Below are 23,463 nucleotides of genomic sequence, written 5' to 3'. Positions count from 1 at the left end.
TTCAGCTGAGATAATGCTGGTTAACCTGAGCCTCTGACAGTGTCCCACTTTTGCTAAGGGTGAAGGCAGAGAAAATGAGCACCTCCAACGAGGATGCACTTAGACAATAAAATGCAGTGTGTGGAGGTCATGGGTTTTTGCTTAAGTGTTGCTTTCTTGGAGCCAAGAGTAAAGCAGGGGAGTTTTGAGGCTCATTTTCACACACCCTACATCAAGTACCCCCTGTACAGTGAATGACAGATCCAGTATAGTACACCAACAATGTATGGCTGGCTTGTAACTGGAGAGAGAAAATGTTTGTTTTACTGAATTTGATCTAGATAAAGCACTGGTCTATCCCAGAATTCATTTAGTGCCCTGCTTTCAAGTACTCATTTTTGCTCAGTCATTGGAGAGGAAGGTACCTGACTGTTATTGCAGGCTTTCATACCTCTTTCAAATAGTAGGGGGTCAGTGCTTTCTGTCCCCATACAAACATAAGTCTCTGTGATTAGTCCCCATAGGTTAAAAAAGGTTAAAAGCCACGATAAAGGGTTGACGGAACTTTTAATAAGTAGGAAAAGGAAATGTTTGTATCAAGGCAGACTTGCAACCCATGCTGTTCTGTGACGTTACTAGCAGGCCATCTGGAAATCAGTTTAACAGCATCAGGAATCCCAGGGGGTTAGTCATGGCATCAGACAACATAAAAGTGTTACAAGGCAAGGTTAATTATTGCACTAATGGAAATCTAAGTCTGGATACTGTTTCTTATCTGAACCTTGAAGCTTGAGCCCAGCATCAAGGGCAGCTGGTTATGTTAGGTCCTAGACCTAGAGTATACATCTGTTGCTGCATCACCAACAGTACAAATGATAACTTGGAAGATGCTCACAACACAATGGAGAGAGGACGATATCCAAATTGTCATCACTGAAACAACCTATAATCTGTGTAAACTACTCAAATTTAATCTCTGCAAGCCTTCATCCCAGAAGTGTTAGCTGTGGCTCAGTGGTAGTGCTTCTGTCTGAGTCAGAAGGTATGGGTTCAAGTCCTAGAGACTTTGAGCACAGAATCTAGGCTAACATTTCAGTGCAGCACTGAGTGAGGCATTAAATCAAGGTCCCGCCTGCATGCTCAGATTAATGCAAAAGATCCCATGGCACTATTTTGACGGAAGAACAGGTTAGTTCTCCAGGTGTTCTGACCAATATTTATCTCTGAACAACTTAACTAAAACAGATTATCTTGCCTTTATCACTTGCTGTTTGTGGGAGCTTGCTGCAGTAAATTGCTTGCCATGTTTCTTGCGTCGTAACAGTGACTGCACTTCCAAAGTATAAAAGTACAGCAACAAAAACAAAAATACCTTCCTTGAAGGCATTCCTTGAAGAGAAGTGGCAGTCAATTAAACACTAAGATAAAAGCAAAAAACTGCGGATGCTGGAAATCTACTGACTACTGCTGTTCTCGTTGCATCCTGAGATCCGCACTCAGTGCCATGCACTGTCATATGAACACACTCGACCTCTCCCTCCAACAGCACTGACGCACCCTATTTCTAAGCTGTCCTTGCCCCCAGTTTTATTTTATTCTTTGTCTCATCCGACGCCTCAGCAAGAAACTTTGTCTCTTTCTTTCAGGTGCAAAGGAACGCAAGCTCCAACAACTCATTGACACCAACGCCCATCCAGGAACCTCCACCCCTGCCTGTCCCTCTGTCCCCATCCCGTCTTCCAATCCCAGCCCCGGCCGTGTATTCACCATACCCCCTGACCTTCCCCTCTCTGATGCTGAACGTTCAGTGCTCAGCAAAGGACTCAGTTTCATACCCTTATGCCCTCATCTCAATGAATTTCGGGCTCAGCACGATGCTGAACTCTTCTTCCGCCGCCTTCATCTCTGTGCTCACTTCTTTGGGCAGGAGTCCTCTCCCCGTTCAACGGATCCTGTTACCCGCCTCCAATATTCTCCCTCCACCTGGACCCCTCCCTCTGGATTCTTACCTTCTCTTGATCTGTTCATTGAGAACTGTCGGCGTGACATCAGTCATCTCAATTTCTTTGCTCCTCTCACCCGCTCTAACCTGTCTCTCTCTGAACTTACTGCACTCCATTCTCTCAGGTCCAACCCTGACATTGTCATCAAACCTGCTGACAAGGGTGGTGCTGTTGTTGTGTGGCGCACTGACCTCTCCCTCGCAGAGGCTGAACGTCAACTCGCAGTCACTTCCTTCTACCTCCCCATGACCCCACCACTGAACATCAAACCATTGTTTCTGGGACTGTCACTGACCTCATCTCCTCTGGAGATCTTCCCTCCATAGCTTCCAACCTCAGTCTCTCAACCTCGGACGGCCCGCTTCTACCTCCTACCCAAAATCCACAAACTGGACTGTCCTGGCAGACCGATCGTGTCAGCCTGTTCCTGCCCCACTGAACTCATTTCTTGCTATCTTGACTCCATTCTCTCTCCCCTTGTCCAGTCTCTTCCCACCTCCATCTGCGATTCCTCTGACACCCTACATCATATCAACAATTTCCAGTTCCCTGGCCCCAACCGCCTCCTCTTCACCATGGACGTCCAATCCCTCTACATCTCCATCCCCCACTGGGATGGCCTGAGGGCTGTCCGCTTCTTCCCCAAACAGAGGCTCGAACAATCCCCATCCACCACTACTCTCCTCTGTCTGGCTGAACTTGTGTTCTCACTGAACAATTTCTCCTTAAACTCCTCTCACTTCCTCCAAATAAAAGGTGTGGCTATGGGTACCCCCATGGGCCCCAGTTATGCCTGTCTCTTTATGGGGTATGTGGAACATTCCTTGTTCCAGTCCTACTCCGGCCCCCTCCCACAACTCTTTCTCCGGTACATCGATGACTGCTTCGGTGCTGCTTCATGCTCTCGTCTGGACCTGGAAAATGTTATTAACTTTGCTTCCAATTTCCACCCCTCCATCATTTTCACACAATTCATCTCTGACACTTCCCTTCCCTTCCTTGACCTCTCTGTCTCAATTTCTGGTGATAGACTGTCCACCAATATTCATTACAAGCCTACTGACTCCCACAGCTACCTTGACTACAGCTCCTCACATCCCGCTTCCTGTAAGGACTCCATCCCACTCTCTCAGTTCCTTCGCTTCCGTCACATCCGTTCTGATGATGCCACTTTCAAAAACAGTTTCTCTGACATGTCTTCCTTCTTCCTTAACCGAGGTTTTCCACCCACAGTGGTTGACAGGGCCCTCAACCGTGTCCAGCCCATCTCCCGCGCATTTGCCCTCACATCTTCCTCTCCCTCCCAGAACCATGATAGGTTCCCCTTGCCCTCACTTATCACCCCACCCCACCGCATTCAAAGGATCATCCTCCGCCATTTCCGCCAACTCCAGCATGATGCCACCACCAAAGACATCTTCCCTTCACCCCCCCACCCCCGGGCGGCATTCCGCAGGGATCGTTCCGTCCGGGACACCCTGGTCCGCTCCTCCATCACCCCCTACACCTCAACCCCCTCCCACAGCACCTTCCCATGCAACCACAGAAGATGCAACACCTGCCCCTTTACTTCCCCCCCCCCCTCCAAGGGCCCAAACACTCCTTTCAAGTGAAGCAGCATTGTACTTGCACTTCCCTCAATTTAGTCTACTGCATTTGCTTCTCCCAATGCGGTTTCCTCTACATTGGAGAGACCAAACGCAGACTGGGTGACCGCTTTGCAGAACACCTTCGGTCTGTCCACAAGCATTACCCAGACCTCCCTATCGCTTGCCATTTCAACACTCCACCCTGCTCTCATGCCCACATGTCCATCCTTGGCCTGCTGCATTGTTCCAGTGAAGCTCAACGTAAACTGGAGGAACAGCACCTCATCTTCCGACTAGGCACTTTACAGCCTTCCGGACTGAATATTGAGTTCAACGATTTTAGATCATGAACACTCTCCTCCATCCCCACCCCCTTTGTAATTTCCCCCCCCACCCCCCTTTTTTCCCAATAATTTATATAGATTTTTCTTTTCCCACCTATTTCCATTATTTTTAAATGTTTCCATCCATTGTTTTATCTCTACCTTTTAGCCTTTTTCGATTCCTTCAACCCACCTCACCCCCACTAGGGCTATCTGTACCTTGCTTGTCCTGCTTTCTACCCTTAATTAGCACATCCCTTAGATAATATCACCACCTTCAATACCTCTTTTTCCTTTTGTCTATGACATCTTTTGGTCATCTCCACCTATCACTGGCCCTCTATCCAACTCTACTTGTCCCACCCTCCCTTAAACCAGCTTATATTTCACCTCTCTTCTATTTTTACTTGGTTCTGTTGAAGAGTCATACGGACTCAAAACATTAACTGTGTTCCTCTCCGCAGATGCTGCCAGACCTGCTGAGTTTTTCCAGGTATATTTATTTTTGTTTTGGATTTCCAGCATCCGCAGTTTTTTTGCTTTTATCAGGATGAAATGTAGCTGATAGATGAACTGGGGCTACAGGGTGGGGGAATAATTGGACCAGGGCGTGGAGATATAATTGATTCCCTGTTTTGAAACCATGCAGTCTGTCCTTTTTCATGCATATTGCTTTGGCTTTGACTTTGTTACACAAGTTGATCTCCTATTACATTGCACATGGTTAAAATCACACGCCTGTCTCGGATGTGTGTCTCTTTATTTTCTTCTCTTCATCTTTACTGTTTTTGTTTTTCCCCCTTTTCTCTTCTCACTCCCCCCCCCCCACCCCACACCTCACCCCACCCCACCTCACTAATGGCTACAGCTTTTGACAAGGTTCAATCAGAAAGTGCTACAAGCTTTAAATACAAATTTCCACCAGCATAGCTGACTGGTACTGATACATCTGGGCATCTGAGGACATTAGGTACACCGCACATGTGCAGATGTGCAAAACTCAATCTCCTAGATCTGGCCAAAGATATCAATTCCCAGCCTTTAGGGAGAAGTTGAGATCTTCAAGTAGAAACTTTAATGACATTAACAAAAATAGAAGACAATTCAATGGATAAATGCAATCATGGCATTATGAAATACATTTTTAAAGGAACTTATTTCAAATCCTATTATTGGATATTAGAAATTTCAGTCACTGAGTGAGAAAATAAAGCATTTAGAGTTGTGGGAGCCTTGTGTCCTGATGGCCTAATCAGAGTGATCTACTTACATTGGCAAAACCCATAAATGTGAACATAGGAATTGGGAGAAAAGGCACAAGTTTCATGTTAAAATGTAACAAAGGGAAGTCAGTTTTATGCAAAGTGCGTGCATATGTACTTTTTTCTCTTGATATATACTACCTAAAGCTGTGGAAACATTATTTTCAGTGCAAACTCCAGTATATCAAAAATGCAGGAACTTAGAATACTTGATCAAAAGTACACTTTAACCAACAGTATCTTTGCTGCCATGCCTCAAAAGACCAGGGAGTTTTATTAAAATGTAGCTGCTGCTAGGAGGGTAATTTACAGATAGTGAAAGATGTGGAAGCAGCTTTACATACCATACATCTTGGCTGAGTTCACAGCCCGCTTCTCGACCACATATAATTAGTACAATGTGAGTGCCACTAATATGAATCTTCTTCACTTCAAATTGTGACCTCCCCCAGCCTTTATGTTGCACATATGGTTAGGTTTGTTCCCTTGCCATAAGTGTACATTTGTTTGCAGTCGCGTTGGTCATCATTAAAAACCGTTTTGGAAAGCGCACAATAAATTGTGAAATGTGCCAGTCAGATACAAGATGGATCTTGGATGCTACAAGTATTGACCAGAAAGCAGATATCTTGGTTTATAATTGAGTAGTTTCATCCAACAAATGAGCAGGGAGATTTGGGATAACAAATTTAGCAGTTGGGACTGCAATGAGGCAGCTCACCACCACCACCTCAAGGGCAGTTAGGGATAGGCAAAAATGCTGACCTAGCCAGCAATGCCCACATCCTGTAAATGAATAAAAAAAAAGGAGAGCATTTGGTCCATCAAGGGCCTATTACTACTGACTGAAAGGGTTTCCCATTCGAAATAGGCTCAGTAAGTAAGCTGTGGTTGCTGAATTGTCTTGCGGGGGGAAAAAAACTTGCGAAGCCGTAATTCCAGCCTTTATCGTTAGTTTTATGAATATGAAAGGTTTTCAAGTCTGCTCTGGTTTTGGCGATCCATTGTGATCAGATGTACACTGTACCTAACAGGAAGATCTCTGATAACCTCATGCTACCCACGGATATGATTGCCTTTAACCAGGCCTTTGATAGAATATTGCACAGCTACATGATGGATGTGCTCTCCAAAAATTGGTTTTGGGGAGGGAATCCAATGTGCATACAACTGCTCAACACAAACATGAGTAGTGCAGTTTCAATCAATAGGCGGGAATCGGAAATTTTTCGGATCAAATATGGAGTCGGACAAAGCTGCTCCCTCTTCACTTTCTTGTTCGCATGCTGCATTGAAACTTTTGCCGAGTCTATCAGGAAGGATGTGGGCATAAGAGGAGTAACAATCACAAGAAGTGAGGGGGGACTCAGGTTAAAGCCTCCCTATACATGGACAACTTTGCCATATTCTGCTCTGATCTGCTGTTGGTTCACAGACTGATGAGCATCTACAACCACTCCAAACTGGCCTCCCAGCAAGAGCGAGGCCATGTTTTTTTAGGAACTGGGCCAATTGGTCCTTTGCCCCCTTCACCATCAGGTCCGACAACCTGAAGGGGCTGCGGCATGTGCTGAAATCTGAAAAGAGCATTTAGCCATGGCAAAGCAGAAAATGGGCATCTGGGAGCTACCCTCCCTATCTATCCTAGTTATCGGGTGAGAGACGCTGATGGTGTTGCTCTACGTGGCGCAGATCTGGTCCATGCCCCTGAAGTGACCTGAACTATCTTCCACTTAATGTGGAAATCAAAAAAGGACTGTGTCTGCAGGGACATGATGTACAAAAGGAGAAAAAAAGTGTCCAACATCATCCTCATCCTGGTGGCCACCTTTTTGTGTGTATGCACCAAGCTGTGCATAGACCCTTATGCTAACACCAAGAGCTGTAACAATGTGCTGAGGCTCTATCTGTCTTGGGTGCTGTAATGGATTTTTATATTCATTCCGTCGTGGGATGTGGGCATTGTTGGCTAGGTCTACACTTGTTGCCCATCCCTAATTGTCCTCCTTGAACCATGTCCACGTGGTGTAACTCTTTTGAGCACAAACAAATAAACTAAATTAACAAAACCAGGGACCAAGGTAAAAGGCAACCCATTAAAAGAAAGCTGCAAAAACAAAAGACAAAACTTAAAGGAAACTTATAAACATTAAACCAAAATGTGATTAAAGTGGTCGATAAAACACCCCAGTCCCCGCAGTGCCCACTGAGCACGGAAGGCCTCGACAGTGCCGGTGGACAATGCATGCTCCCTCTCCAGGGACACCCGGCCATGAACATAGCCACGGAAGAGGGGTAGATAGTCAGGGCGGACGACCCCCTCGATCACCTGCTGCCTGGACCTGTTGATGGCCAACTTGGCCAGGCCCAGGAGCAGGTTCAAGAGGAGGTCCTCCTCCACCTCCCCCCCCCCCCCCCCCCCTCTCCCAACCCTCACTGGGTGATGTCCACGTGGTGTAAGTATACCCACACTGCTCTTAGGAAGGGAGCTTCCAGTTTCTGGCCCAGCAATAATGAAGGAATCATAATATAGTTCCAAGTCAGGATGGTATGTGGCTTGGAGTGGAACTTGCTGGCGGTGGTGTTCCAATGCATCTGCTGCCCTTGTCCTTCTCGATGGTAGAGGTCATGGGTTTGAAAGGTTCTGCCGAAGGAGGCTTGACAGGTTGCTGTAGTGCATCTTGTATGTGGCGGACACTGCTGTCAGTGTGTGCCGATGGTGGTGGATGGGGTGCCAATCAAGTGGGCTACTTTTGTCCTGGATGGTGTTGAGCTTCTTGCGTGTTGTTGGAGCTGCAGTTTGTACAAGCTTTGGGTGGTCAAGAGGGGAGTTACTTGCTGCAAAGTTCCCAGCTTGTAATCTGCTCTTGTAGCCACAATATCTAAATTGCTGGTCCAGTTAAGTTTCTGGTAAATGGTTTACCCCCACACCCCCACCACCACCACCACCACCACAGGATGTTGCTGTTGGGGAAATTCGGTGATGGTAATGCCGTTGAATGTCATGGGGAAATGGTTACATTCTGTCTTGTTGGAGATGGTTATTGCCTGGTATTTGTGTTGCACGAATATTAGTTGTCACTTATTTTAGGGGAAGGCGGTAACGTAGTAGTAATGTCACTGGACTAGTAATCCAGAGGCCCAGGCTAATTCTCTGGGGACATGGATTCAAATCCCATCATGGCTGCTGGTGAAATTTAAATTCAGTTAATAAAAAACCTGGAATTAAAAGCTAGTCTCAGTAATGGTGATCATTAAACAATTGTCAATTGTTGTAAAAACCCATCTGCTTCACTAATGTTCTTTAGGGAGGGAAATATGCTGTCCATGTTTGGTCAGGCCTACATGTGACTCCAGATCTGGAGGTTGACTCTTAAATGCCCTCTGAAATGGCCAAGCAAGTCGCTCAGTTGTATCAAACCGCTACGAAGTCTAGAAGGAATGAAACTGGATGGACCACGTGCTATTGACCTAGGCACCAGGAATGATGATGGCAAATCCAGCCCTGTTGATCCTGCAAAGTCCCCCCCACTAACTTCTGGGGAATTGTGCCAAAATTGGGAGAGCTGTCCAACAGACTAGTCAAACAACAGCCTGACATAGTCATACTCACTGAATCATATCTTACAGGCAATATCCAAGACACCACATCACTATCCTTGGGTATGTCCTGTTCCACCGGCAAGGCAGTCCCAGTAGAGATGGTGGCACAGTGGTATACGGTCAGGAGGGAATTGTCCTGGGAGTCCTCAACATAGACTTCATGGGGTCCATAGTCACATGGCATCAGCTCAACAATGGGCAAGGAAATCTGCTGCTGTTTACCACCTGCCACCCTCTGCCTCAACTGATAAATCAGTACTCCTCCATGTTGAACACCAACTGGAAGAAGCACTGAGGATGTCAAGGGTGCAGAATGTATCCTGGGTGGGGACTTCAATGTCCATCACCAAAGGTCGCTCTGTACCACCACTACTGACCAAGCTGGCCGAATCCTACAGGACATAGCTGCTAGACTGGGCCTGCGGCAGGTGGTGAGGGAACCAATAAGAGGGAAAAAACCAACTTGACCTCACCCTCACCAATCTACCTGTTGCAAATGCATCTGTCTGAGACTGTTGGTAGGAGTGACCACTGCACAGTCCTTGTGGAGACAAAGTCCCCTCTTCACATTGAGGATACCACCATCGTGTTGAAGCAGATAGATTTCGACAGATGTAGCAACTCAAAACTTGGCATCCGTGAAGCACTGTGGGCCATCAGCAGAATTGTAGCCAACCACAATCTATAACTTCATGGCCTGGCATATCACCCATTCTACTGTTACCAGCAAGCTCGGGTATCAACCCTGGTTCAATGAAGAGTGCAGGAGATCATGCCAAAAGCAACACCAGACATTCCTAAAAAAGTGGTGTCAACCTGGTGAAACTACAGCACAGGTCTACTTGTATGCCAAACAGCAGAAGCAGCATGCAATAGATAAAGCTAAGCGATCCCACAACTAATGGTCAGATCCAAGTCCTGCCACATCCAGTCATGAATGGTGGTGGACAATTAGCTAACATCATCTTCGATGATGGAAGAGCTCAGCACATCAGTGCAAAAGAGAAGGCTGAAGCATTTGCGACCATCTTCAGCCAGACGTGCCGAGTTGATGGTCCATCTCGACCTCCTCCTGAGATTCCAAGCATCACAGTCGCCAGTCTTCAGCCAAATCGATTCACTCCACGTGGTATCAAAAAACAGCTGAAGGCACTATATACAGCAAAGGCCCTGACAACATTCCAGCAATAGCGCTGAAGACTTTGTGCTGCAGAACTAGCCATGCCCCTAGACAAGCTGTTCCAGTACAGCTATATCACTGGCATCTATCAGGCAATGTGGAACATTGACCAGGTATGTCCTATCCACCTAAAGGATGGCAAATTCAAACTGGCCAATTATCACCCCATCAGTCTACTCTCAATCATCAACAAAGTGATGGAAGGGGTTGGCAACAATGCTATCAAGCAGCACTTGCTGAGTAATAACCTGCCCATTGATACTCAGTTTGGGTTCCAGCAGGACCACTCAGTTCCTGACCTCAGTACAACTTTGGTCCAAACATGTAGAAAAGAACTGATCTCAAGAGGTGTGGTGAGAGTGACTGCCCTCGATCAAGGCAGCATTTGACTGAGTGTAGCATCAAGGAGCCCTGGCAAAACTGGAGTCAATGGGAATCGGGGAGAACTCTCCACTGGTTGGAGTTGTACCTAGCACAAAGGAAGATGGTTGTGGTTGTTGAGGTCAATCATCTGTCCCAGGAGTTCCTCAGCATAGCTTCCTAGGCACAACCATCTTCAGCTATTTCATCAATGACCTTCCTTCCATAAGTTCAAAAGTGGGGATGTTTTCAGTTGATTGGGTCAAAATCCTGGAACTCCCTTCCTAAGAGCACTGTGGGTGCACCTACACCACATGAACCGCAGCGGTTCAAGAAGGCAGCTTACCACCACCTTCTCGAGGGCAACTAGGGATGGGCAATAAATGCTGGTCCAGTCAGCAAAGCCCACATCCCATGAATGCTGTTTCTCTTTTAATTCAATGTTCAACACCATTCATGACTCCTTGGATACTGAAGTAGCCCATGTCCATATGCAGCAAGACTTGGACAACATTTTAGGCTCGGGCGGACAAGTGGCAAGTAACATTCATGCCAGACAGTGACCATCTCCAACAAAAGAGAATCTAACCACTTCCCCATAACATTCAATGGCATTACCACTGCTGAATCCCCCATTATCAATATCCTAGGTTTACCATTGACCGTAACTGAACTGGAATAGCCATATAAATACCGTGGTTTCAAGAGCAGGTCAAAGGCTGGGAATTCTGAGGTGGGTAATCTCAGTAACCAAAGCCTGTCCACCATCTACTAGGCACAAGTCAGGAGTGTGATGGAATACTCTCCACTTACCTGACTGAGGGCAGCTCCAACAACACTCGAAACTTGACACTATCCAGGACATACCAGTCCATTTGATTGACACCCCATCCGCCTCCTTAAACATTCGCTCCCACCACCACCGATGTACAGTGGCAGCAGTGTGTAACCTTCTGCAAAATGCATTGCAGAAACTCACCAAGGCTCCTTCGACAGCACCTTCCAAACCCATGACCCCTACCACGCAGAAAGAAAAGGGCAGCAGATGCATGTGAGCACCACCGTCTGCAAGTTCCACTCCAAGTCTCACATCATCTCGAGGGCAATTAGATTGGCACATTCCTTTTGAAGGACACACTAAAGCCACTGCAAAGGCTCAATGTGGTAAAGGCCACTGAGTAAGGTCCTTCCACCATTAGATACCAAGGGGCTACAAGCCTTGTGAAACTCATCAGGTTGCATGTTTGACATGAAATGATTATTGTAAATATAACCTGTAGTTGCAAGTGTAGTGAGACACCTCATGAGTGCCATATACTGTATTGAAAAAAATGAATCTATTTTGCACTTTCTATAATAGTTCAAATTTAACATTACATAATGTACCTTTACACATTTTATGAATAAAGTATATTTTTGGAAAAAAATAGCTTTTATTCTAAGAGGGGGAGGCCGAGCCTGTGATTTGTAGAATGTTCCATTTCTTGTGCTAATTACCAACTCAAATAAGTATTTTAAGATTGTTGTATTGCTTCTTTAAGATGTGTTTTCACTCTTTGTTTTGCAGTGATGTGAGCCAATGACTAATCGATCAGAAGAGGGTACCTATTCGCAAGAGATCCTGTAGTTCGCAATGGAGGAAGTAAGTTTAAATGTAATGCAAATCCTTTCATTGTATATTGGATTCTGTATTATTATTTATTACCTTTCACACTCGGCTGAGAGGGAACAAAATTAAGTGTCTTAGACAAAGAATAAGTGGGGGAGGGGGAGGCTAGTTGCGGTGGGCATGTTTCTCTTTCCTCCTTGACTACAAACTATTGTTTTAAATCCCTTGCTGTTTTTGTGGCCTAGAAATGTGTTGGATGACCATGATGATTACTTTTATTTCTTGTGTGGTTTAACATTTCCTGATAGACTTACTGGGTCAGAGATTTGCATTGAAGGCCCAAGGTTATCTGCTGGATACAATCGTATTTCCCAATCATTGCATTGGTGGTTCACCCTGTTAGACATCCATTCTCGTAAAAATCCCAGATTTCAGCCCAGTTGTTTGAGGAGGGGTCATATTCATGTTTCAGTTTGTCTTCAGGAATGCTGTAAGCAGTATCTCCCACCTTGGCAGCAGAGAAGGTTATTTCTGAAGGATTCATGCTCTATCTTCCTCCAATTTTCAGTGTTTTTTCTTAAACAGATGCTGGAAATCTGACATAAAAACTTAAAATGCTCGAAATATTCAGCAGATCGGGCAGCATCTACAAAGAGAGAAATAGGGTTAATGTTTCAAGTTGATAGCCTTTCATCAAACTAAATGGCATTAATCGTGTGTGATGATGAATGTCAGATAGCTGTTTCACTGCAGGATTATTGTAGCTAAATGTGATCCTATCTTTTACAGACCTGATACCAACAAGGCTTTCTGGTTAATGACTAGTTTTCTGGCTTTTTTTTTAAACATCTCCAAATTCAAGGGATTGAAGTAATTTGCAATGATGTATTCATGGCCTAAGTGAGATTAACTAACTCAACATCAATCACGGATCAAGACTAGCCCATTGCTCAGCTATGTTACCCACAGGGTAATGATACTCCATTGAGCCACATACATCCCCATTTGAGAAGTGAAAAGTTAAATAGTGCCCTGTCTCCTTGTGGATGTTCCACATCCAGTGGTATGACCTAAAGAAGAGAGGATTTTTATCCTATCCACCACCACTGGTTGCACTCGTAACCTCTTTGCAGTTCAGAGTAACTCATTGTATTCAAACAGCATGTTCTGATAACGTGCTGTATAAATCCAAGCCTTCTTTCCCGTGCATTACCTGACCATTTGAGAATGGAAAGTGCATTGTGAATCCCCAGTTACAAAATCGTTGTTTTTTCTGAAGATAGGTTTATAACAACCAAGCTCATAAAATCATCTTTGTTATAACTCTTTCTTTGTAGAGCGTTCAAGTGTCTGCACCTAAAATTGAGATGTTAGCTGATGTGCCTCAACGTGTGTTGAAGGGACTTCCTCAAGAGGTGACTTTACAACCGTCAGCAGTTGATGAAAAACGCTTAGGTGAGTATTTGTGAATAGCTTCTTGAACCTAAAGATGACCAGTGTTTATAGAAAGTTAGATTTCATCTTTGAGAAGCTTGCAGTTTGTACACTCATGTTATTTGAACTCTACCTTTTGTCATTTTACACTGGTCCAGTTTAACTGAGTGCAGGTCAGTATTTCGTAAGGTGCATTATATTTAAATGGACGACCGCAAAAATATCTTATAACTGTGTACGCTGCTTTATTGTCCGAACATTGAGGAAAGAATCACTATTTCAGTGTTATTATTCTACAGTCTAACTCCAATATAGATGTTTAAAATCTGGTTATGGGTGTACTCCCTGGCTTTCAAATTTTTTTAGTAAATTTTCAGCAATTTTCTCATCTAGGGTTCACCTGCATCATGAACTGGAGCCTGGATCGTAGTTGCTTTTGTTCACCCCCCCCCCACCCTCCTCCTCCTCCTCCTCCTCCTCCTCCTGGCCATCCCCACCACCTCCAAGCAGATTTGCAAAGCCATTTAGAAATGTTACATAGGCTTTCACAAGCGAGCAGCAGTTCTGTATGATGTAATAAATAAAATACCAGATAGAAAGCTCCATGCACAATTGCTCCCTACCACCTGGAACATAGTTTGAAGTGAGTATTCTTTCGGCCGAAATATAAACACTTGAAGTTTCATTGTTAAGTCTTGGCCACGTAGCTTCATAAAACTTTGTCTTTCAGGTGTGTGGGCCACAAGGTCCATTCAGAAAGGCAGAAAATATGGTCCATTCTCAGGAGAAAGGAAGAAAAAATCACAGGTCAAGAACAATGTGTATATGTGGGAGGTAAGGGCTGTCTGGATTCCAGGTGGTTAGTATCTTATTTAAAAGACATAACTAATTTTGTGAACAAATACTTGAATATAAATATCCTTTTAACTCATTCAGAAAGTGAATGTGTATTAAATGTCTGATTAATAAAAAAAATACATGTTATTGCTGAAATAACTGTGATTAATGTTTGAATTACAATCTTCAATCTTCACTTTATTCCTCCTTTTCCCTGCCACCATCTCTGTCCTGGAAAATTGACACCTCGCCTTTTTTAAAAAAGGGGAAAGGTTTTCAGGATTTTTGTGTTTTTGTGAAAATATGACTTATTTCAAAAATACGAACTTGCCACCTCCAAGTCACTGGAGATCAATCTGTCATAAATTGCTTAATTTTCATTAGACTATCTGTGCATCCGACGAGCTGGAACATAGAAATCATAAAATATTTACAATCCAAAAGAGGGCCAATTGGTCCATTGTGTCAGTGCTGATTGAACATGAGCTATCAATACCTAATCCCATCTTCCTGTCCTAAGTCCATAGCTGGCTCTTCAAGGAGACATCCAAGTACTTCTTAAATGTGGTGAGAGCTTCTGCCTCTTACCATCCTTTCAGGCAGTGAGTTCTAGTCCCTTCCACTCTCTGGGTGAAAAACTGTTTTCCTCATCTCCTCTCTAATCCTTCTACCAATTACTTTAAATCTATGCCCCCTTGCTTTTGACCCATTTGCTAAAGTAAATAGGTCATCCCTTTTAATCCAGCCTAGGCCTGTCATAATTTTATACATCTCAATTAAACGGCCCTCAGCCTCCCCTGTTCCAAGGAAAACAATCCCAACCTATCCAACCTTTCCTCATAGCTAAAATTTTCCAGTCCTGGCAACATCTTCATAAATCTCCTTTGCACCCTCTCCAGTGCAAACACATCTTTCCTGAAATGTGGTGACCAGAACTCTACAAAGTACTCAAGCCAACTAGTCTAGTAGTATTATATACCATTTTAGCATAACCTCCTTTGTTACGATCTCCATTGAGACCAATAACAGTTTGAAGAGAAATTTGAACTTTGAGTCATTAGCTGAAAGGATGGCACATCAAGACTTCACATCTTAAAAGAACTTTTACTATATTAATGACTAAAGACAAAACACTATTAAGTAAACACTATTAACTTTTTGTATGCAACTTATACTTTCAACTACTAAACAAAGTCTGCCACTTTCTACTTTAATGACAACCGAAAACCCCAATTTTGTTGCATTACTTGGTGTCTTAAGCACTGTATACATCCAATCGCCTGGAACCGATCCAAAGTGTTTCACAGCACTCAAGGGTTTACTTCTATTCTATTCCTTTCCCAGTACTATCTTAAACTGAGAGTTTACCCTGGGGACCCTCCCTCTAGCTTGAGCTGGATGAATCCTCCAGCCTTGCTTTAACTCCTCACAAATTTGGTCTTCAAGCTGAGTTCAGGCCCCATCTGCCTTTCATGTGGCGAAGGATAAAGTCTGCATTTTCTCTGCTTAAGGTGCAGACCAAACTAATATCAATCTCTTTGGCTCTCCTGGCTGCAGACTACACCAGACCAAAAACTGTGCCCAGTGATGTCTCAGTGATGGGTTTAGAGGGAAGCCTGAAACTTGATCTCAAAATGGCTTCCTCTATCCTCCTCCCCATGGCAACAGGCAACACACAAGCCTTGAATGCAAGTAGAAATGTTAATCAGCTATCTCTGATCACCACTGCTTTTATCTTGGAAACAAAGGAACAGGTTCCACCTTGATTCTTCACAATCTGATACCAATAATACCTTTCAGGTTTTCGGAGAGTAAGGTCTTACTGGGAACGAAAACTGCTGTTTCTAAGTTCACAGTGTGTAAATATCTGGCACCTCCCTTTCAGTAACACAATGTGACTCTTCCTTTTGATTTAACAATTAAACCACCCAGGTTTACTGTCAGACTCTAGCTTAGATCACACGACTCTATCTTTACATGTAGATTGTTAATCTTATAAACCAAATTATTATATTCTGTGCCTCTGCTAATAAATGAAAGCATGCTATCTTCCCTCTTAACCACCTTATCGACTTGTCCTGCTATCTTTAACTACATACACTGCAAGCCTTCTCTGTTCCTTTGGACTACTCAGTTGATGTTTTGCAAAATGAAACTCCATTTGCTTTTTGCTCTATATTTCATGTTTAAATTATAGATGCTGTGTTGACCTTGTGGAACAATGCATGTGTTCATTGCGCTGTATTACAGAAGACATGAGTTTGTGTCTGTAGTCTTAACTGAGTTGATCTTAATGGCTATCTATCTGCATCATTTTCAGCGTGCTGCTTATTTGGTGAAAGTAGAAACCCAAACTAAACATTTAAGTGAACTTTGAGATTCTATTTACAGTACATTTGATACAACATTAAAGTAATCTGCTACCATTTTGTTTAAACAAATTGAGGCAGATGCCTGAATTTGTTTTGTATATCCATGTGTTTTTAAGAAAGTTGTTGGATTATTTGAGACTGTTGATGAAAAGGAAATATTTGGGAGTAAAGGTGATGTGATATTTAAAAAATATGTAGAGCAGCTAGCCTGAGGTTTTAACAATTTGTTTTGTGCTCATTCTTTAACATAAATTGAGTGAAGGTTAATATGTTGTAATAATTAATGTGAATAATACACTGGGACAGTGGTTGAAACTTGCTTTTATGATGTATGACAGAATATTGCAAAAAAAAAAACAATATTCACAAAGCAGAGTGGTTCATTCCTCCCCCTCCCCTCCCCCACATCTCCCTCATGTGTCACTGGGTCAAAATCCTGGAACTCTATCCCTAACAGCATAATGGGTGTACCTACATTAAATGGACTACAACAGTTCAAGAAGGTGGCTCACCACCATCTCCTGGAGCAATTACAGATAGACAACAAATGCTGGCCTTGACAGCGATGCCCACATCCCATGAACGAATAAAAAAAGTCCTATGAAATAAAACAATTCGAGTATGCAGAATGCCAAAATTCAATTCAAACCTGTCTTCCCCAATGCCTCCAATGCTCCTATTTTTTCAGCAGGAGTCATTATGATGGTGGCCCCAGGCAGGAATTTAATATTTCCTCCCCTCTACTCAAGGCACTGACTGCTGGTGGCATACTGTTCCATGGAACCCGGCAGCTCCTCGTCAGCTTACCAAAGTGGTCATTCGTCATGAGATGAGATGGTGAGTGGAAGAATATTCCAACAGGAGTCACAACTGACCCTGTCCATGCTTGACATTCATACCTTGTAGAGGCCACTGAATAGTGATCATTAAAGGATTGGTTACATGGCATTGATTATAAAAAAAAATTTTCCCCTCAGTATTTTAAAATCTGCTTATTGTCATTGGTTAGGACTGTTAGCCCTGGTTGGCATTTCTGGAGGTTTCATCATGTGATGTTTGATCCTGTGACTTCTGCAAATGTTGTTTTTACTTTACAACAGTTTAGTTCCCTGTAGTTCTGTACGTTTGCTCATAGTTTCACTCCAGCAACTGTTGGGTGAGGCGTTCTGAAAACCAGGAGGCTGCCCACAAGTAGGTGGAGAATGGAAACATAAGGTGTGGTGGAGGGGAAATCAAAGATGGGGGAATGATTTGCTGAGGTAGGAGGAACTAATAGTAACTCACTAAAATTGCATTGATATTGGTAACAGCCTGATTTTCCCTTCATTACCAACAGAAATATTATAACTGATTAGCCTATATGCATTTGATGGTAATAGGCTTAATTCCCCAGTTTCCTACTTACGACTAGTAGTAATCTGTAACCAACCCTCGCTTCCCCCCCTTGCCCCATTCCCAATAATCTTGAAACAACCTGAATCCCCCAGTACTGCACAAAGGTCTGGTCAGGGTTTCCAGTCAATGCTACTTGTGGTGAAACATCCTGCAGTCTAATAGCCCTCTATTCAAGAACCTTCCCCCTTCCTTCCTCCTTGGCTCTTCCAGTGGGAACCCTTAGTCTCCATCTCCTTGTTTCCCATCTGCCCACCAGTGGAAACCATTTTCACCATTTTACTCATAGCAAAGTCTCCAAGTTTCAATCACCCCTTTATTGACTGCTCATTTCAATGCTGCTCCCACCTATACTGCTGTTACTGATCTTTTAGAAAATGATGGGCCACATGTCCTCACTCCATCTCCCAGTGTGTGCTTGCCCTGACCCTGGGACCCCTATTCTCTAGGCATTTTAACCCCTGGGCACCCTTCAAACCCCTGAGCCCCTCACCAACATCTAATTTTACCTGACACACCAGCTAGTCCCAACTCTCTGCTGTGGCACCCAGTGACATCATGGGGGGCCATGGCAGGAAATTTACAACACATAGCTCCAGAGGTGCTGGCTGCGGCGACTGAGAGATCCATTTCCTATTCTGGGCGACTCCTGGACAATCTGGGAGGGTTGTCTAATCATAAATTGAAGCAGATTTTTCAGATTATTACTTCCCGCATGTTAAAACTTCTTGCTGCAGTGAGCAGTTTGAATGTGTTTAGCAACAGTACATCTGAAAATTAAGACTACCTCAGTCCCAAATCTGTTGTTCGGTTCACTGGTCTTAGTCGAATGAACCGGTATTCATTGCCAGCTCTAACATATGGGGTATTCAAACAATTCTGTACAAAGTTGCACCGAGTTGGCCTAAATGGGAGGAAAAAATACAGATGGTGTGAAAGTAATATATCATTCGTAGCCATATATTAAGCCAAGAATATTTTTAAATGTTTCTGCATTTCATTTAAAGTTAAAGCTGAGAACCTAGATCTCTAAGCAGCAAGGCTTGGAACGATCCTTAGTTAAATAAAACATTCCTCCCAGTTTGATTTCTGGCTTGTAATGTAATCGGCCTCAGTGCCCTGGGTTATGGCAATTTTCTGCTACGATTTGTTATCTAGTGACCCCTGCTGGAAAGTGTGTATGTATCATTGTCAGGATTGAGCTTGTCTGAGATACCCCTCTCCCACAGAGTTGAATACTCTTCTGACGCTCATTGTGCAGGCTGACTACATGAAGACTACCAAAAGTACCAGCCAACATCCAGGGAACCATACTTCAGGAGGAGTGGGAATAAAGTTGGCAGAAAAAGAGAGAGAAAACAATTCATTGTTCGTTTAAAAAAAATATAGATCAGAAGAACAAATCTGAGTGAAACTTTTAAACCTCCAGCTGGTATCCAGTAAGAATTTTCCTCCCTCACATCTGTGCTCTGTATAGCACCCATGATTAACCATCTCACTTCATTCCTATGATTGTATCAGTTGAGAGGTCTGTGCTACTGCATGTGTGGAGTTTCATGCAAGCCTGTTGTAGGGTCCTGCCTTCATTGAGAGCGAAAATGAGAAAGAATCTACCTCACTTGAAACAGCGGTTTTCTCCATACCACCGAATTTTAGGATGATGGCACACTATACCAGTAAAATGTTCATTGACTTTTTGTTGAAGGGAGCTGTCTGATTAAAGTCTGCTTTCCACAACTGACAGGTAACTAAGTGCAGTTAACTGCACCTTAGTTTTCTGAAATCGCTACTTGGGGCAGTGTAAGCTCTCTTCGCATTGTTTCCAATAGAGCTGGTCTGAGATGCAAGGGAATGCCTTATTCATTAGCATTATGGAATAGCGTAGGATGAAATGCCAATATTTTATAACTTGATTAAATAAATTTGCCAAAAAATAAATATTAATCAGTTATTGGAAAATAAAACTTTAGTTCTGTGGTAAAAGTATATGTGGGATAATTATAATATATTTAGCAATGTCACATTGTAAATCACAATTATTAAATGTTTAGCATTCAGTTTTACATCTGATTTTCATCTCCAATTTGGCCAGATATTCTTGTTAACAAATCTAGTGCAGTGTCTCAGAGGCATGCATTTAATTTGCTGGGTGCAATCAGATCACGTGAGCTCTAGGATCACCACACTATAGAGCTCTGTATAGATCTCAAGTGAATTCTTAAATTATGTTGCATTAATGTTTACTAGGTATTCTGTGTATACACAATTAAAACTATCTATCAAGTCATTGTAAGAATTATTAAACCATCTGAAAGGGATTGATGCAGGCTTCACTTTGGAAGTGTGGTAACTGTTAAGCAGGTAAGCTCATTGATGATTTGCCTGTGGAAATATTGTGGATCAAAGTAAACAACAAGGGGGATAACTAATTGTTAGTACCTGTTGTCGGCCACCAGGACAAGAGAAATTAAACATGGAACTTTATACTCAAAGGGAGCATGTGAAAGCTCAAACTCAGTTTATCGAGGATAAATGTATAATGGGAATTAAGAGAATGTACACATTTTTTACTAGATTGCTGTATGTCTCAAATGATTAACATGGCTGGAGCAAAACCAGGTCTTGATGTTGTGCAAAGTCCACATTGGAGGGCATAACCAGAATTAAAAAGAGCAATCAGAAAGTAGCAGTTTAGGTGATGCCAAATGTTACACCAATGTAACAACACTTAACATTCATCATGCATTTGGGAAAAACTGGTTTAGATTTGGGTCAATGTAGCTGGGATGTTTTCTGGACCTTTTTTGATTTATTCCTTCTCTCTAAAGTGTACAATTGTGAGAGTGTATGATTCACTCTATTTGTGGAAAAGAAAGGTAAATTGCTCACCTGACCTGGTGTGGCCATTGGTCTTTAAGTGTTTTCCACCCACATTTTTCTCTCCTCCTATGTATCCCTCCCCCACATATATCTGGATTGGGGGAGAGATTCTACATCACAGGTTGGGCAATACATGGTGTGAAGATCTACATACAATGTGTTGTAAAGGAACAGGTTGTACATAATTGTACATGGGACCCTGAGTGGTTAATAATAAGCAGCACTTTGCTTGCCTGTCTGTCTCATTTTCCCTCTCAAGGGCTCTTGTAGATGTTCTCTCTCATGTGACAGATGCCTTTAAGTAGGGAGGGGGAGTCTTTTCCCTCCTTGTTATATGCCTGTTTTGAGGGTTGTGGGGACCTTTTAATCTGAACATCTAAACCCATTCCCACTTGGGAATTCATCATGTCTGATGAATTTTATTTCAGAATCTTTCCTAAAGGCAAATGAGAAACTGGACTTCCCCTTTGCCAGTTAGTTAAAGATATGGCCAGAAACCAGGTTGTAATTACTCATTGTAGCAATTGTTCTAGTGCTGCAGAAGTCTGCTATTGGACATCTTTTATTGAAAAAGGCTGTTATCTGCGAACATAAGCAATAAATAACTTAGCATTTGTACAGGTGAAAATGAGATTCTGAACTAGTTGAACAATGCAATGCAGTTATTTTTCTGCCTTGAGAAGTAGGAACCAAATTGACTTAGAGTAATTTTGTCACTTTTACAGCTCCAAAATGGAGCCAAATTGGCATTCTTTTAAAATTACTCTGAGGGTATGAGGTAGGTGAGTTGTTGCTGATATTTTTCTTTCCTCTCTTGGTAACTCAATTTTCCCCCATGCCAAATTCTCAGTATTTTTACAACCTTTAAAAACAAATTTCTTTGTATTCCATCTTAATTTCCTTGCCAGTTTCCCCCTTCCCTCCTTTAGAAATCAGCAGTATCACTGGATTGCAGTAATTATCTTGCACTATCACCTTGCTTGAGTGGCCTTGACTGTGATGGTGAGAAGCTATTTACTTGTGGGGAGCATCATGATCAAACGTCGTCTATCCTTATTTGGTGTCCATACCTCTGCAAGAGTTGCTGGATAGTGTTGCTGCAACAACAATACCTGCTGATTTGTTCACACCTGTTATTTGCAGCCTGAATGCTGACGTCTCTTTAGCCATCCCAACTGATGTCAACTAACATAGATGAGGAATTGAACATTTCTGATCTGTAGCTCAACAGGTATAGCTCAACAATTCATTGGATAAATGTATCAAGTCATTTGTTAATCGGCTTCCAAGGGACAATATGGGATTTTAAAATCCAAGCAGTTTGGATATCGGCATTTAAATAGAACATTTAACTTATTTCATTTGGAGAATGTACAATACTTAGGATATTCCAGACAACTATGATTGTTGTATTGTGCGTCATCCGTCTTTATGGGGTGTCCAGAGCATGCTTCACCTCTGGTATTAAATTATGTTGTTAATATTTTCAAAACCTAAAATATACTACTGTTGAAGTTTACATTGTGTAAGAACTGGAAATAATCTTGGACAGGTACTGTTCTGTTGAAGACATTTATCAGCCTGAAAGAGCTTTCCTTCTGCTTCGAAAAAAAAATTACCAAAGGTGTTTTAACAGCTTTAAAGGAGATGGCCAAGAATGTCTGATAATTAATAAGTTAAACAGAAAATGCACAACAGGCCTACCAGCATCTGAAAGGGAAATCCTTCAATCAGAATGTTGTGCGATATATTTTCTGCTATTTTTTTCCATTTATGGAATTTTCTGTTACCAAGCATACAAAGGAAACCCGAAAGGTTAGTGATTTTATTACTTGTGTTTTATTCCATGAACAATGTAGGAGAAATATTTGACTGATGTAGAGCCCTGGTTTTGTATGTTAGCTTGAAATGAATTGACTTCTAATTTTAAATTAATTTTAAAATTTCTAAATTAAAAAGGTTATTTTAACTCGATTATTTTTGTTATTGCTGCAGTGCTCTGTAACTGCATAACTGTCATAATGCCTGATATTGTAAAAGCCCACCATTTTCCTGATCTTTGCAGAGTTAGCTAGTCTCAGCTGGGTGGTAGCAAAGGTGCTAAAATCGAACTTCCTGTGCGTAGGCTAAAGATGGAAAATCAGCTCCTGATTACCGTCCAATGATCCCTGTTGAAAAATGAAGATAAGACCAGGCTTGATTGTGCTTGGTAAATAACTAACCAACACTTTGTGTAGATTGACATTTAAGAGTCACTGAATTAGGTACTGCAAAATGACCATTGCCCACAGAATCATTCAGCAGCAAAAGTCAGCAACTTAAGGAGGGAAAGATTAGGTAAATGCCCAGGCATTAGTTTGCTCTTTTTCTTTACTCTCTGTTTCATGCTCCCTGTGATACACCTGTTGGTTCAAAGTCTTGAGATCTCGTAGCTTTTTGTGTGTCAGATTTTAATCAGTCAGTTCCTTTGCTTTGTAGCTAAAAGTTGTCTTCTAAATTCGCACAGAAATATCATCACCTTGGAGTAGGAGAAGAGAAATTTGGTTGGAATCTATTAAAGATTTCATGTAGTGATAAAATCCAGCATTGTATATGGGATGGTATCTTTCATTGCATTACCACTAACACATTTGTGCTCCA

At 42.6% G+C, this 23,463-nt stretch overlaps 1 protein-coding gene across 2 annotated transcripts in view; it reads left to right on the top strand.

Annotated features, from left to right (window-relative positions):
- The window catches only part of prdm2a (PR domain containing 2, with ZNF domain a), a 170,142-nt gene that overhangs the window by 70,485 nt on the left and 76,194 nt on the right, over window positions 1-23,463 (top strand). The window contains exons 2-4 of one of the 2 annotated variants that reach the window (XM_078558167.1): window positions 11,867-11,941; window positions 13,246-13,363; window positions 14,073-14,176. In XM_078558167.1, coding sequence (XP_078414293.1) covers window positions 11,933-11,941; window positions 13,246-13,363; window positions 14,073-14,176 — 231 coding nt within the window. In that variant the 5' untranslated portion in view covers window positions 11,867-11,932. Of the gene's footprint in view, window positions 1-11,866; window positions 11,954-13,245; window positions 13,364-14,072; window positions 14,177-23,463 lie in introns of both variants that reach the window. The other variant, XM_078558166.1, reaches the window with a different exon arrangement.

This window comes from Cetorhinus maximus, chromosome 15 (genome assembly GCF_964194155.1).
Source record: "Cetorhinus maximus chromosome 15, sCetMax3.hap1.1, whole genome shotgun sequence".
Classification (NCBI taxonomy): Eukaryota; Metazoa; Chordata; class Chondrichthyes; order Lamniformes; family Cetorhinidae; genus Cetorhinus; species Cetorhinus maximus.
Note: the sequence above shows the minus strand (reverse complement) of the source record. Positions and strands in the feature narration are given on the sequence as shown.